Source organism: Meriones unguiculatus, chromosome 15, assembly GCF_030254825.1.
Source record: "Meriones unguiculatus strain TT.TT164.6M chromosome 15, Bangor_MerUng_6.1, whole genome shotgun sequence".
Lineage (NCBI taxonomy): Eukaryota > Metazoa > Chordata > Mammalia > Rodentia > Muridae > Meriones > Meriones unguiculatus.
In genome coordinates, this window is record NC_083362.1 from 1,125,902 (window position 1) to 1,139,850 (window position 13,949).

The following is a 13,949-nucleotide window of genomic DNA, read 5'->3' on the forward strand; positions in this document are numbered from 1 at the left end:
CGACCTGAACTGAATTTCTGGGGTTGACACAGTGAAAGGAGAGAAGTCACTCCCAAAAGTTCTCTTCTGACCTCTACATGTGTGTTGTTACACGTTTATGAACACACGTGCACACACACAGACACATGACAAATAAATATAATAAAAAGTGAAACAGAGGGTGAACAAATGGAGTATACACTGTTCGTGGACAGAAAGCGTCGCCGGTGTGCTGTTCCTCTCAGCTGGTGAAACTGTCCTCTCCCAGCGCCATCACTGGGGAGTGGAGACAACGCGGCTCCCTGCGGGCTCCATGCCTGGCCTGGCTGAGCTGACAGTGGCAGACGCCATCTAGGGGCTGGCCGAGCGTGCACTGGAGGGTCACAGCCTCCACAGGCCCCGTGCCCCTCTGTGAAAGGGACAAACACCCTCAAACGCTGCTGCTCTCGGGGCTCCTCGGGGCCCTTGGAGGGGCAACTCTAAGGACCGAGAGTTTTCATCGTTCCTTCTTCTACATTTTAAGATGTTTTTCTTTGTGTGTGTGTGTGTCTGTGTGCATGCGTTGTGCATGTAAAGGTGTCCACAGAGGCCAGCAGAAGCTATTAGGTCCCCTGGGGGTGGAGTTACAGTGGTTTGTGAGCGACCTGGATGTTAGGACCTGACCTTGGGCCTCTGCAGGAGTGCTTAACTGTTGAGTCATCTTTCCAGCCCCATGCTGTAAACTTTAAAGGTTCCTGATTTATGGTTACACAGTCACAAAGATCCTGAAGTGCCCTTACTTCCTGAGCCATGTCTCTGGCTTTAATTTTTATTGATTGATTATTATTATCACATTATTAGTTAGACAACTTGGCCAGCATGGTGCTGCAGGAGGATCGGAACTCAAGGCCATGTCTGGGCATTTGCACATATGGAGTCGACGTGTCTGTGACACGCAAGTTCAAGCCCAACAGCGCCTCAGCTCGGAGAAGGGAGTTGCGAATGCGCCATCCCTAGCTGAGCTGCCTGCTAGGGGGCGTCAGCGTTCCCCAACAGTGCACCCCAGGAAAGGACCCACACCAACGGGTGCCTGCACACCAACAGTAAATGAGGAGCACAAACCAACTCCATGTTTTTGTTTTTGTTTTTGTTTTTGTATGACAAAAAACAACAACAAGAAAACCAAAACAAAACAAAAACAAAAATGAAAAACAAGCCGGTCGGTGGCGGCACACGCCTGTGATCCCAGCACTCGGGAGACAGAGGCAGGGGATCTGAGTTCGAGGCCAGCCTGGTCTACAGAGTGAGTCCAGGACAGCCTGGGCTACACAGAGAAACCCTGTCTTAGCCCTCCCCACAAAACTACATGTACTACAATGAGTGTATGTGCCTACATAGATAGTTTAAATGAAGCTGTGTCACTTGGGCTGGCAATGCTCCACAGAGCATAGACTAATAAACACCCAGGATCCAGTGGCAGAAACCCAGCGGAGTGGTTGGTCAGGGAAGTCCAAAAGCCTCCCCAAAACAATCCAGGCTGTCGGCCTTGTCCAGTAGTCCTGGCCAGTGGTGACGTCTCTGAACCAACATCGACCAGCACGGAACGATATCCGCATTGGTGCAGCAGTGGCCTGTCTATCTTGGCAGTGACCAACAGCTCTCTGAGGGGGCTTACACCTGCTCAGGAGGGAAAGCATGCTCATCCTGGAAACATCCTGGGGCTGGTGAGCTCGTGCATTTACAGAAGAGTCCATTGCTTCACTAAACCAGAATAATTTTGAACCGCATTCTTCTGTTTGTCCCTACAGCCACAGAAATGAGTGGCCCGCACCAGAGAAGCTTCTCTTTGCAGCAGGTGAACACCGTTATCAAAAACCAAAAGTGGTCAAAATGTAGACGAACAAACAACTGCCTAGGGGCTGGAGAGAGGGCTCAGTGGTTGGAAGGCTGGCCGCTCTTCCAGGGGACCCGGGTTCAACTGCCAGCTCCCACATGGTCGCTCACAGCTGTGTGTAACTTCAGTTCAAGGGGATCTGACACACAGAAAGGTGCAGAGAAACACTAATGTACGTGAAATAAGAATTAAACAAACCACAGCAAAACAGCCGCTAGAGCCATCTGACACACAGCAAACTGAGCTCAGTTCAGAGAGCAGAAGAGGACAGGAGCGTCAGGGCCAGGGGGTCGGGACAGCTGCTATGAGTGTGTGCCCTAGAAACAGCAGGAAGCTTCATTCCTGACGGTTGGACATGGCTGCCTAAATAAGCCCTGCACAAGCACGCCAGCACAGGCATGCAAACATGAAGGGGGAGATGAGTTATTGTACATAATACATAATAAAAGATGACATACTCTCAGACAGATCCATCGCATGTAATAAGGTAGGTGGCTGCACTGAAGAACACCATGGAAGGTTGGCTCCCAGCCTCTGTACACACAGGCATATGCTCCTACACACCTACACACAGACTCATGAACTCACACACACACACACACACACACACACACAGAGTACACGTGCACACACACAGGTTTTTAGGGTACAGAAGAACACAGCTATCACCCCAGTGCTCGGGAGGCAGGGGAGTGTGAGCTTGAGGCCAGCCTAAGCTAGAGAACCACCTGGGGAGATCTGGGGTCACTGTGGATGCCCACAGGAGACTCACGGCAGAAGCTGCTGTTCCTCCAGACGGGCGGCCGGAGCCCCTGGTCCTCGCAGGCCATCTGGAGGGAGTGCAGAGACTGGCAGAGCGCGTGGAAGAGCTCCCTGAACTCACAGAAGCTGTTCATGCAGCCCACCAGGAAGGGCTTGAGAGGCACGCGGGCGGCACACTGGGCCCAGGCAGGGCCCTGCAGGGCGGCGTGGCAGGTCGCCTGAGCTCTCTCGAAGTCGTCGGGACTGCATTCTCCGTTCATGATCTCCTGCTGCTCCACTTGGATGCTGTGCTCTTCGATTTTGTGGCAACTAGAGCAGGAAAAAGCAGGCTCAGGAGAGCTGCGCACGGTGGGGCATGCCTGCTACCGAGCGCTTACAAGGGGCAGAGGGTCGGGGGCAGAGTTGGGCTGGTGAGACAGTTCAGCCAGTAAAGCCACCAAGCCTCAGGACCGGAATTGGACCCTGGAACCTACAGAATGGAGAGAGAACGGCCTTCTGCAAATTGTCCTCTGACTCCACACGTGCACATGGCACGTGTGCACACACAGAGTTCAGAAAATTGAGAGAAAACACTTTAAGTTGCTTGAGGAGGCTGAGAGATGGCTCTGTGGTTAGCAATTTGCTGCTCTTGCAGGGGACCCCAAGTTCAATGTCCAGCCCCCACATGACGCAGAAGTCCATTTTCAGGGGATCCAGTGCCCTCTTCTGAGCACCACGGCACCAGGCACGTATGTGGGGCACATACGCACATACAGGCAAACACTCACACACATAAAATAAAATAGATTTAAATGCGTAAAGTTGTTCACCAGAGGTGATGGCAGCGGGGCACACCTTTAATCCCAGCACTTGGACACAGAAGCAGGTGGACCTTTGTGTGTTGAGAGAAAAAGAAGGAAGGAGGGAAGGAGGGAGGGAGGGAGGAAGAGAGGAAAGGAAGGAAAGAAAGTTGTTCAAGGTCATCCTTGGCTATAGGTGAGCTTGAGGCTAACATGGAATACCTACAACCGTGCCTTAAACACACCATACACACACACACACACACACACACACACTCACAATCTATCATATACATATATATGTATATATATACACATATATATGTATATAATATATACTATAAATAAATGTATTTATTTATGTAGAATGCATACTAAATGTATTATTTATACATACATGTATAAATGTATCTAAATGTATAAATATATACTATAAATAAATGTATAAATATATAATATAAATAAATGTATATAATATAAATAAAATGAACTGGACGTTGGGAATACAGTTCCAGGTTAGGGCCCTATTCTGGCATGTTTGAGGTCCACTGTATGTAAAAAATAAAAGTGTGGTTGTACATGCTTACAATCCCAGCCCTCTGGAGGCAAAGGCAAGAGGACATTGATGAGTTCAAGGCTAACCTAGTCAGCCTCTACGTTCCAGGCCAGCCAGGACTCCACAGGAAACCTGCCCTGAGAGGGCAGGGGCGGAAGGGAGGGAGGACGTGCGAAGGGACAGGCTTAGGGATTGTTACTGTGGATCGATGTTCTTGTCTTTCCAGCTGTCCATGAACTCCTCCTCGTCCTCAGCTAGCTCTTCACTGGGCGTCATGAGCTCATCCTCTTCTTCGCCGTTGAAATTGCCACACACACCGCACAACTGGGCAGGCAGGAGGAGGTGTTCTCAGTGAGAAGCGGTAGTGAGGGTCTGAAACCCAGGGCTTTAGGCAGCTCTTCTGCCGCTGAGCTACAGCCCTCACCACCTTTCTTATTGTTATTGTTATTTTCTTTTTTGGAAAAGGGTCTTCTGTAGTCCTCAACTTGATGTGTAGCTGAGGATGGCCTTAAATTGTTGATCTTTCTGCCTCCAACTCGTAAGTGTAGGGATACAGGGTTGCACTCCCCCATCCCCACCCCACCCCCACACGCTACTGTTTATGCACTACTGTTGATGGAGCCCAGGGCTTCCCGGGTAGTAGGGAGGCCCTCTTCCAAAAGAAATTAAACCTAAGCCATTCGGTTTTTTGAGACGCAGTCTCTCTGGGTAGCATGAGCTTGCCATCCTCCTGCCTCAGCCTCTCAGGTGCTAGGACGAGAGGTGCATGCTGGCATGGCAGGCTCTACAGGTATCTGGTTTCCCTACATGAAAATGCATGTTCAGCTTTCTCCTCTCTGCTGGGAGTGGCCTCCCTGGTGTGTTAGAATGGGGTGCCGCTCCACCCCTGAAGGCCATGTTCCCCTTCCCACCTTTCCATGGGAGGATGCAGGGATTTTGATATCTAAGAAATTATTGCTCTCAAATTTGACTTGGACTTCATCCTTAATTGTGACAATGGTATAGGCGTCTTCAGTCGTGATGCTGACTCCTGGGATTTGGGTGGTGGCAGGAAGGGTGACCAGTGTGTCATTGATCTGACGAGAAAGACAGAACCATGAGCAGATGGAGAAACCAGAGGCCTCCCCTCGCAGGGTCCATTCTCCCTTCCCAGCCCAGGAGTGGTACCCAGAATACCAGGACCGAATGGTCTTTCTGCAGAGTGACACGGAAGCTGAAGATGTCAATGTAGAGCTGAAAGACACTGACGCTTTTGCTCCCGATGCCCTTGTCAGTCTTGGCGCTGATGGTGAAGAAAGGCAGGTTCATGTTGGGGTGGCAGATCTTCACCAAGATGTAGGTGCACAAGTCCTGGATAGGGTGGCCATGGCCATCAAAGCTCACGATATGGGAGTCTTCTGACATGTGACACTCTCCCATCTCTGTGAAGAGAGAGGTGGCTGAGGGACCGTTCCAAGGTCCCTAGCACACACAGTCCATCCTTCTCTCTGCCCTTGGTCCAGGCCATAGGGACCCAAGACAGAGCAAGGACTGCACTGAAGAAGAGTCCAAATCTGAAGTCTGCTGGCCTAAGGCCCAAGGGCAGACAGGGTGTGACTCGCACAGCTGGAGCCTTACACTATGCCGTGGAAGAGCAGGCTTGGGGCCAGTGAGGTGGGGGTACAGGCACTTACAAGCCAAGCCTGATAGCCTGAGGCTGGTCCACAGAACCCACACAGCAGAAGACAAGGGACTCCTATAAGCTGCCCTCTGACCTCCATATACGTACTGCATGCCCATCTCCCCACACAAAAGAAATCACTACCGAGAGACCAAAGAATTAAAAATTAGATTGTTTGGGTATTGGTTTAAAATTTAAGTCATAAGCCTGAACGAAGGCCAGCCAGGTAGAGACATGTCCAGCCACGTGGGGAGAGGAACCAGCCTTACGCCATTCTTTTCCCACCCACTAGAGATACAGTTGCTAAGAAACTGGCCCAGATGGCCAGGACTGTTTATGGACTTGGCACCTAAAGTCAACCAATCATTTCAAAAGTCAACATCTCTTACCCAATCATGTAAAGCCAAGGCATGTAATCCGCTGCTTGTGTTCCCCCCCCCACACACACTTTAAAAACCTTGTTCCCCTAGACCACCCTGCTGCATTCCTCTCCTGCTTCCACAGGAAGTTTTGTGACCTGGGCTCAAGCTTGTATTAAATAAACCCTCAAGTGTTTTGCAGGGGAGTCGATTCCTGGTGGTGTTTGGGGGGGTCTCACAAATTGGGCATAACATTTGCGGGCTCATCCTGGGACTCCCAAAACTCCAGGACCCTAACCCAGAGGGTCTTATGCTGGCTGGTAAGTGTCTGTGTATGTGTCTACTTTCTGTCTTCTATTCAGAAAAATCCTCAAGGTATCTGTATTTGTGAAGGCAGCAAGGCGTGATTATAGGAAGACGTGCTGGGCGTTCACAGCTGCCGAAGTCAGAGAGACATTTTTGGCGTCATCAGGTTTTGGTGGGGACTCAGGTGGAGTCCCGCCATCCGGGAGGTGGTTCAGAACCACCCACTGCTCTGGAACATCTGTGGCAGGGAAACCAGAGCAGGAATCTGAAGGTCTCTGGGTCTGAGCTTCAGTTGTGATATGGCTACATGGCCACTCAGTCTGTGTCTGTCTTTCTATTTTATTCCCCGTGTTCACCTATTTCCACTTTTGCGTTCCCCACCACTAGTGAAAGTCAAGCATTTGGTTCCGGTTTTGTTTTCAATAGTGGAGCAGCAATTTTGCACGCATTTGTCTGCCTGTTTTGTTCCTTGTGTTTGTGAATCTTTTTGTCTGACTGTGGGACTGTGATGGACGCTTTCGGACAGACTTCCTCTAACTCTAATCCCTCCCTGTTCCTCCCGACCCCTCCACAGCATTATCCCTCCCTGCATCCTGCTGCAGCAGAGTCACAGGTGCTCTGGCGGCAGGTGGGAATGCGAGGGTGGGGCTGGGGATGAAACTGTCCTGGCCAGCTAGCAGCTGCTTCTGATCATGGCGGCAGTGGGCCTAGTGCACTTTGCAAGCTCTCTGGTGATGGTGGCAGTGGTGGCAGCGGCTGCATGCTAAGGGAACCATGACCTCAGATCAACTGGTCTGGCAGAACCAGGCTGCCGTTTCAGGCTGGTATAATCGGGTGGAGCCTGATTTGGGGGCAGGCCACCCCTATGGAACAGGGCAGAGGGCCCAGTGAGAGACAAGCCACTATCCTTTTGTTTTCTTCTTCCTATTCCTTTCTTTTACGGGTTTGTTTGTTTATGATGGTCTCAGCACGCAGGTAACCAAACAGCTGTGCACCATGGTGACTTTGCCTGCCCCGTGCTCCCAGTGCTACAAGCTGGAGCACCTCTGGTTGCTGATGGGAGCATGCTAAGGGCGAGACAGATGGAGAACTCCCAAGAGTAGGGCAGGTATACGAGCTTGTCCTGGCTCATGAACAAAGTGCTTGAAATTATGGCTGGATGGAGTAAGAAAAGTTGTCTGTCTGTTTAAATCTATGTATGGCCATTACATGCTTGTTTCTGAATGATCTTAAGTGGTTAACATGCTCTGTATGTCTTGGGTATAGAGGTTACAGATTAACAGTTATTGGATATGTTTAAAGGTTAATTCAAACTCTTGTTTAGAACATATATATGTGTGCATATGTCTGTCAGATCTATAGAAGCACAGATGTTTTTAAATAACAACCATGTGGCCTGCCATGTGATATGACTGCCATCTTGAAATTGCCATGTGGTGTGGGTCAGGGTAAAGAAAAAAATTCCAGAACCTCTTAAGTCACGATGAATTCTGTTTATCACCCTATTTCCTTCTAGCCTAAGAAGACAACTCTCATTTTAAGTTGGTATTGGTTTTAAAGATTGGATTGTTTGCACTGGTAAATTTTGGTTTTAAAATTTGGTTTTGACTTTTAAAATTATGGTTATGCTTTGTGATTTCACTCCTAAAAAGTGTACTTTATTTTAATATTGCAAAAACAGGTTTTGGAGAATGTTTAAATGTTTAAGACTATCAAACATTTTAAAGTTTATCAGGCATTTTAAAATAAAGACCTTGGACAGTCTAACAAAGAACTTGGAACAGTTTTTCAACCCTTTGGGGGAGGTCAAAAGATTTTAGTATTTATTTTATTAATTTTACTAAATGAAACCAAGCCATACTGTTTGAGCCAATTAAAAAATGCAGTTTTTACACTGTATCATGTCAGGATGGTAAAAACCCATGGAATGACTTAGTAAAGAAAGAAATGATGAGAAGGGTTCTAAAGGAAGTTTTTGTATTGTCTGAAAAGCAAGAGAGACAGCAAGAGACTGGGATACTAAAGAAAAGAAAAAAGAAAAGAAACGAAAAGAATAGCTTGTCTAGAGTAACATGAAGGTATACAGAATGTTATGGAAGGTCAGAGTGTGTATGGAAAGGCAGAGGGAATATGAACTGTATTTGCTTCGGTTTTTCATACATGCAAATATGATTTGAGAAAGAATTGTAAAATATGTTGTTCTTCATTTAATAGGCTGGTGATTCTTCAATGTTCTTTAAAGGGGAAAGAGGACTGCAGCTCCATGTTAGCCCAGGGCTATACAGGGTTGCATTCAAGTCACTGTTAACCATTATATGAAAATAAGCCTGACCACCAGTTCCTGAGTGAACAGATTAATGCTGTTTCTTTCTGGGTGATAGGTTTGGTATGACCAGAAGAGTCCAAATACAGTTTAAAATTGTTCTATGCTGTTCTGTTATGCAGTTGGTTCTAAAACTTAATTGATCACAATGTAAGAACTTGGTTACGACACTATAAATGCTCCACAGTGCTATATCATGGCAGGTAGCAACGTCATCATCGACACCTAATGGCTATGTTTTATATTGCCAACCACAGCCTGTAACAACGTGTGGTTTTTCTGCCGTGTTGGTTCAGGGATAAAGAGGGTGGACCCATGGTTTCACTGACATCTTTGCTGAGGGCTGCCAGCTGTGATCAGTTTCCTGTTTAGTGCTAAGTGCAACTTTTGTCCTTTAAGCTTTTTGCTGTTCAGTCTTAATGCAATGTGGTAGATCAGCAAGAATTGTTAGCCCCTCTATGAACTGTATCTGATTGAAAGTTTTGTTCTGATTTTAGTTCAGAAAGATACTTATGCTAATGACTGCGGTTGGTTACAAACTGAGCTTTAGCTAGTCCCTTGTTTATGTTTCCAGGTTAAGCCTAGGATGGGTAACTACAAAGTTTGCCTATGTAGATCTACTTGAAATAGATATGGTCCTAAAACACTCGTCGAAGGAATATGCCAGAATTAGAGATTATGCATTCTGTTTTATAGGATGCAGTTTAGAGCAGATGATAAAGATTGACAAAGAGTAACTCAGATATGCTGGCCCTCAAGCTTGTCAGAGATCTGAAGAATATGGCATTTTAACATGTGTAAACTTATTATGACAGAGAGTTCCCAAAATCCTGGCAGAGCTGCCCAAGGTCTCCGAGACGATTTGGGCACAATGTGACTCTGGATTATAGTATGCTAACCACTAGGCAAGACTGCTCCAACTGGCCCACCTCTAGGGTCCAGCCTAAACTGTGGACAAAGCTGTGGACACCTGGAGGGTCACTGTTTTACTTTGCTGAAGGTGAGGTCAGGCCATTCTCTTACGTTCTTTTTTCCACAGAAACAGTCTTTCACTTTCCATGCCTGATGGCCAGACTGCCTCTGCTCATGATGTCATGAGACCACAGGAGCCAGGAACAACTGCCTAGGTGGTGGACTGACTAGTCATCACTGTCATTTTGATTAGTACATGGATTGGTACATTTATTTAGCTCATATTTATCCTTCCCAGGTCTCTGATCATATTGATGACTAAGCTAAGCTAATTGTCAGCCAGCTAAAGAGCAGATAATTAGATCCACTCTTAGTTCATTGGTCAATTCATTAGCTAGTTAGAACTACTAGGTACTAGATCTTTTATTTAGAAAGGAAATAGGTTTGCCTTGCTTACAGGCTTTAAGTTAATTGCCTGTGTCTTACAGTGAGTAACTGGATAGAAAGATGTGAAGTTTATATAAGGTCAGAGGACATGAAAGTTTAAGGTATGAAGATTTAAAAAAATTGTTTAAGGGTCTAGAAAAATGTTTCAAAGTTGGTAAATGTAAGATAGATGGAGGGTCTAAGTAGGTGTTATAAGATATAAGAATATAAGTTGTATTGATATAAGAAAATAACTTAAGACATTGAAAATGGGAGGTATTTCAGATTTCTCCCTCCTCTCTGATATTGTTGTTATAAGATTTCAGAAGTTCAAAGTTAGGACATGGATCAATAGAGTTCTGATGAGCTGATGGAGCACTGAGTGCTTATTATTCAGTCACAAGCTTGAGATCTTAATTTCCTTTTGGTTGTCTTCTGGAGATAGACTTAAAGGTGCATCTCATCATGCTAAAAACATTTGTCTAATATATTATGTGATCAAAAAGCCATAGCTTTTACTAGGTCTTAATGGCATGAGTCTACTTCTGCTGTCTTGTAGACACCTGTTAACTGCTTTTTCTAAAGTATGGATCTCAATACAATAGTAACACTGATATACTTCCTTTTGTAAACTAAAAATTCATATGTTTCAGGAAGCCAAAAAGTCAGAAGACCTGGATCTGGCATAGCTCAAACAGACCCCAGATGAGCTTTTTCGTTGGTCTTGGGATTCCTCACTTTCCCCATTTACTAGACAAATTTTAACTTCTGTCTCTAGTCTGAATTTGTCTCAGCAGATTTTCACCTGGTAGACTCTATTCAGGGATCAGCTATGGACTGCAAGCTGAAATCTGGACTTGCTGGAACCTGAAGTAAACCAGTCCAGCTGATATGATGGCTCCCTGTCTCTTCAACTGGATCGCTAATTAGATAGTGCCCCGTTGCCTAGCTTTTGACTGGTATTTCAGCCCTCCTAGTCCCTGATGCCAACTGTCCTAGTGCACTGAAGCAGTTTCAGAAGAAGAGGACTTTGGGCCCATAATCCCACCTAACAGGCTGAAATGCTAAGTCAAAAGAGGCTCCCTGACATTAGCTATTATCTTGGGGACCTGCTTAGCTGGAGTAGGAACTGGTATTGCAGCACTGGATGTGCAAAGCCAGAATTATAACATCTTAAAGGCAGATATGGATAAAGCTATTCAATGCTTTGAGAACTCAATCACAAAATTTTCTTAAGTAGTGTTGCAAAACACAAGGGGCTGAGATCTGGTGTTTTTACAGCAGCCCTTGGAGAGAAATGTTGTTTTTATGTAAACCAGACAGGAATGATTAGGAAATCCTTAGCAAGAATAACAAAAAACCTGGTATAATAGTTCTCCTTGGCTTACTGCCCTTATATCCACCCTGAGGGGACCCCTACTCATTTTGATTTTCACCTTTGGGCCTTGTATTTTAAATTGCTTGATGGCTTTCATGAAGGAATACTTGGGAGTGATACAGTTAATGGTATTCAGATCTCATTGTGGAAAGGTAAATCTGGAGGACACCAATGGTCATATCTAGAAGACCCAAGATTGGGTTTTCAAATGATCATGGGAAGTGGGGAATGAGAGACCAAAGAATTAAAAATTAGATTGTTTGGGTATTGGTTTAAAGTTTAAATCATAAGCCTGAATGAAGGCCAGCCAGGTGGAGACATGTCCAGCCACGTGGGGAGAGGAACCAGCCTTACGCCATTCTTTTCCCGCCCACTAGAGACACAGTTGCTAAGAAACTGGCTCAGATGGCCAGGACTGTTTATGAACTTGACGCCGAAAGTCAACCAATCATTTCAAAAGTCAGTTTCCCTTACCAAATCATGTAACGCCAAGGCATGTAACTCTCTGCTTGTGTTTTTTCCCTTTAAAAACCTTGTTCCCCTAGATTGCCCCGCTGCATTCCTCTCCTGCTTCCACAGGAAGTTTTGCAACCCAGGCTGGAGCACATATACAATAAACAACCCTCATATATTTGCAGCGGAGTCAACTTCTGGTGGTCTTTGGGGGTCTCATGAACTGGGTATAACATTGTGTGCAATTTTTAAAACATTAGAGACGATCTAGGTGTGGCGCTTCGTGCCTGTGATCCCAACACTTGGGAGCCAGACACAGGAAGATCAGGAGTTGAAGACCAGCCTAGGTTGGGGGGTGAAGGGATGCCAGAGGGGGTGTGGGGCCAGCCCTGCAGCCCCTCCCCACTTACCTGCAGCGCAGTACAGCCGCCCGTCCTGGCGCAAGCACACGTGGTTGACCTCACAGGCCGCTTCGGTGCAGGTGACGTGGCCTGGGGCTGAGCAAGTGCAGAGAGTGGTGCAGGACTTCTCTGTGTACCAGCTCTCCCCCAACTGTGGGGCATGGCCATCGTCAGCACAGCCTACAGGAAACTTGGAAACTGGAGATGGGGGATCCCTCCCCAACCCAGAAGGGTAACTGAATCTAGTTCCATCCTTTCCCTCATCTTTCTCCTTCTCTCCCTCCTTCCCTTCTCTTGCTCTTTCCTTCCCCTTTCCTCCTCCACCTCCATTTTTCCTTCTATCTGTCCATCTATCTTCTCATTGAGACCCGGCCTCCCTCTAGAGCCCAGGCTGCCCTTGAACCCATGACCCTTCTGCCTCAGCCTTCCAAGCACTGAGATTCTAGGCGCCACCACTCTTGCTTTCAGCCTCTCAGAATCGAGCTCTGTCCTCACTCCCAGCTCTGTCCTGCCCCAACCTTTTCTTGGTCCCTGAGGCCTCCACCTTCCTGGTCTCTTTTCTCTTGCCTCCCTCAGCCACGTGAAGCCAGAAAGGGAGAGCAGCCCCTCACCAGGTGATAGAAGCCTTCTGGATCACTGCAGCCACAGTGTCTGATGGGCACACAGGTGGTCCCACTCAGGATGTGCCCTCTCTGGCACTGACAGCCCTCGACACAGGGCAGCGTCGGGCAGTCCCTTGGAGTGCTCAAGGTGAGACAGGTGGCTGGGCAGGGGTTGGCACATGGGCTGTAGCTACTCCCAGGTGGGCACCTAAGAGCTAAGAGGAACACAAGTGTTAAGAAAGGCAAAATGACATTGCTAGTTCCTGGTCTCTCAGTCAAAATTCCTGGGGCAATTCACTGATGAGCAATCTATGTGACGGGCTTTTAATTATTTTTTTTTTTCTAGCCTAAGTATGATCTTGGATTCCCGATCCTCCTGCCTCCTTCTCCCCAGTTCTGGGATTACAGGCATGTGCCACCATGCCCTGTTCTATTGGCTGACTAGCTGCTTGATCAGTGCAGGATTTTGCTTTGCAGCCCAAGCTGACCTCAAACTCATAGTCCTTCCTCAGCCTCCTAACTGCTGGGCTTACAAGCATCAACTGCACACATGGCTCGTGTGGCTCTGCAAAGGACTGTGATTCAGCTTTCTAGAGGGAGTGTGACCTGGGCATGGCAGGACACAACTAGCATCCCAGAGCTCAGGGGAGGCTAAGGCAGGAAACTTGCCGAAAGGCCAGCATGAGCTATATGAAGCCCTGTCTAAAATCCCATCTTCCTCCTCAAAAGGAAGGCATGTCCTGGTATGTGCTACAACATGGATGGACCTGGGAAATCATGCTAAGTGAAAGAAGTTGATCATCACAGGACACATACTACGCGATTCTTTGTGTGTACACACATTCATATGTGTGTGGATACATGTGTGGGGATGGGTGTATATCTGTGCAAGGATACTAAAGTCACACCTACATTATAGTGACACCTAACCTTGGGTGTTGTTTCTCAGGTGCTGTCCACTTCTTGGTGGTGAAGTAGAGGGGAGAGGGTGTGACTGCATAGTCCTGGAACTCCCTATGTAGCCCCGGCTGACCGTGAACTCCTGATGTCCCTGCCTCCGCCTCCCAAGTACTAGGATTACAGGCATGTACCACCATGCCAATTCTTAAAGGAAGTTTGTAGAGACAGGGGGTGTGGGATGGGGTGTTGATAGGTCCGAGTTTCAGCTGGGGGAGAAAAA

General features: G+C 47.2%; 1 protein-coding gene across 1 annotated transcript in view; it reads right to left on the bottom strand.

Moving 5' to 3' along the window:
- Zan (zonadhesin) overlaps positions 1-13,949 on the bottom strand; it is a 135,750-nt gene that overhangs the window by 73,774 nt on the left and 48,027 nt on the right. Inside the window, exons 31-36 of the mRNA XM_060368598.1 lie at positions 12,779-12,984; positions 12,177-12,318; positions 5,117-5,370; positions 4,861-5,025; positions 4,149-4,273; positions 2,625-2,923 (exon numbers count right to left, since the gene is read on the bottom strand). Of these exons, the coding sequence (XP_060224581.1) occupies positions 2,625-2,923; positions 4,149-4,273; positions 4,861-5,025; positions 5,117-5,370; positions 12,177-12,318; positions 12,779-12,984 (1,191 nt within the window). The remainder of the gene's footprint in view (positions 1-2,624; positions 2,924-4,148; positions 4,274-4,860; positions 5,026-5,116; positions 5,371-12,176; positions 12,319-12,778; positions 12,985-13,949) is intronic.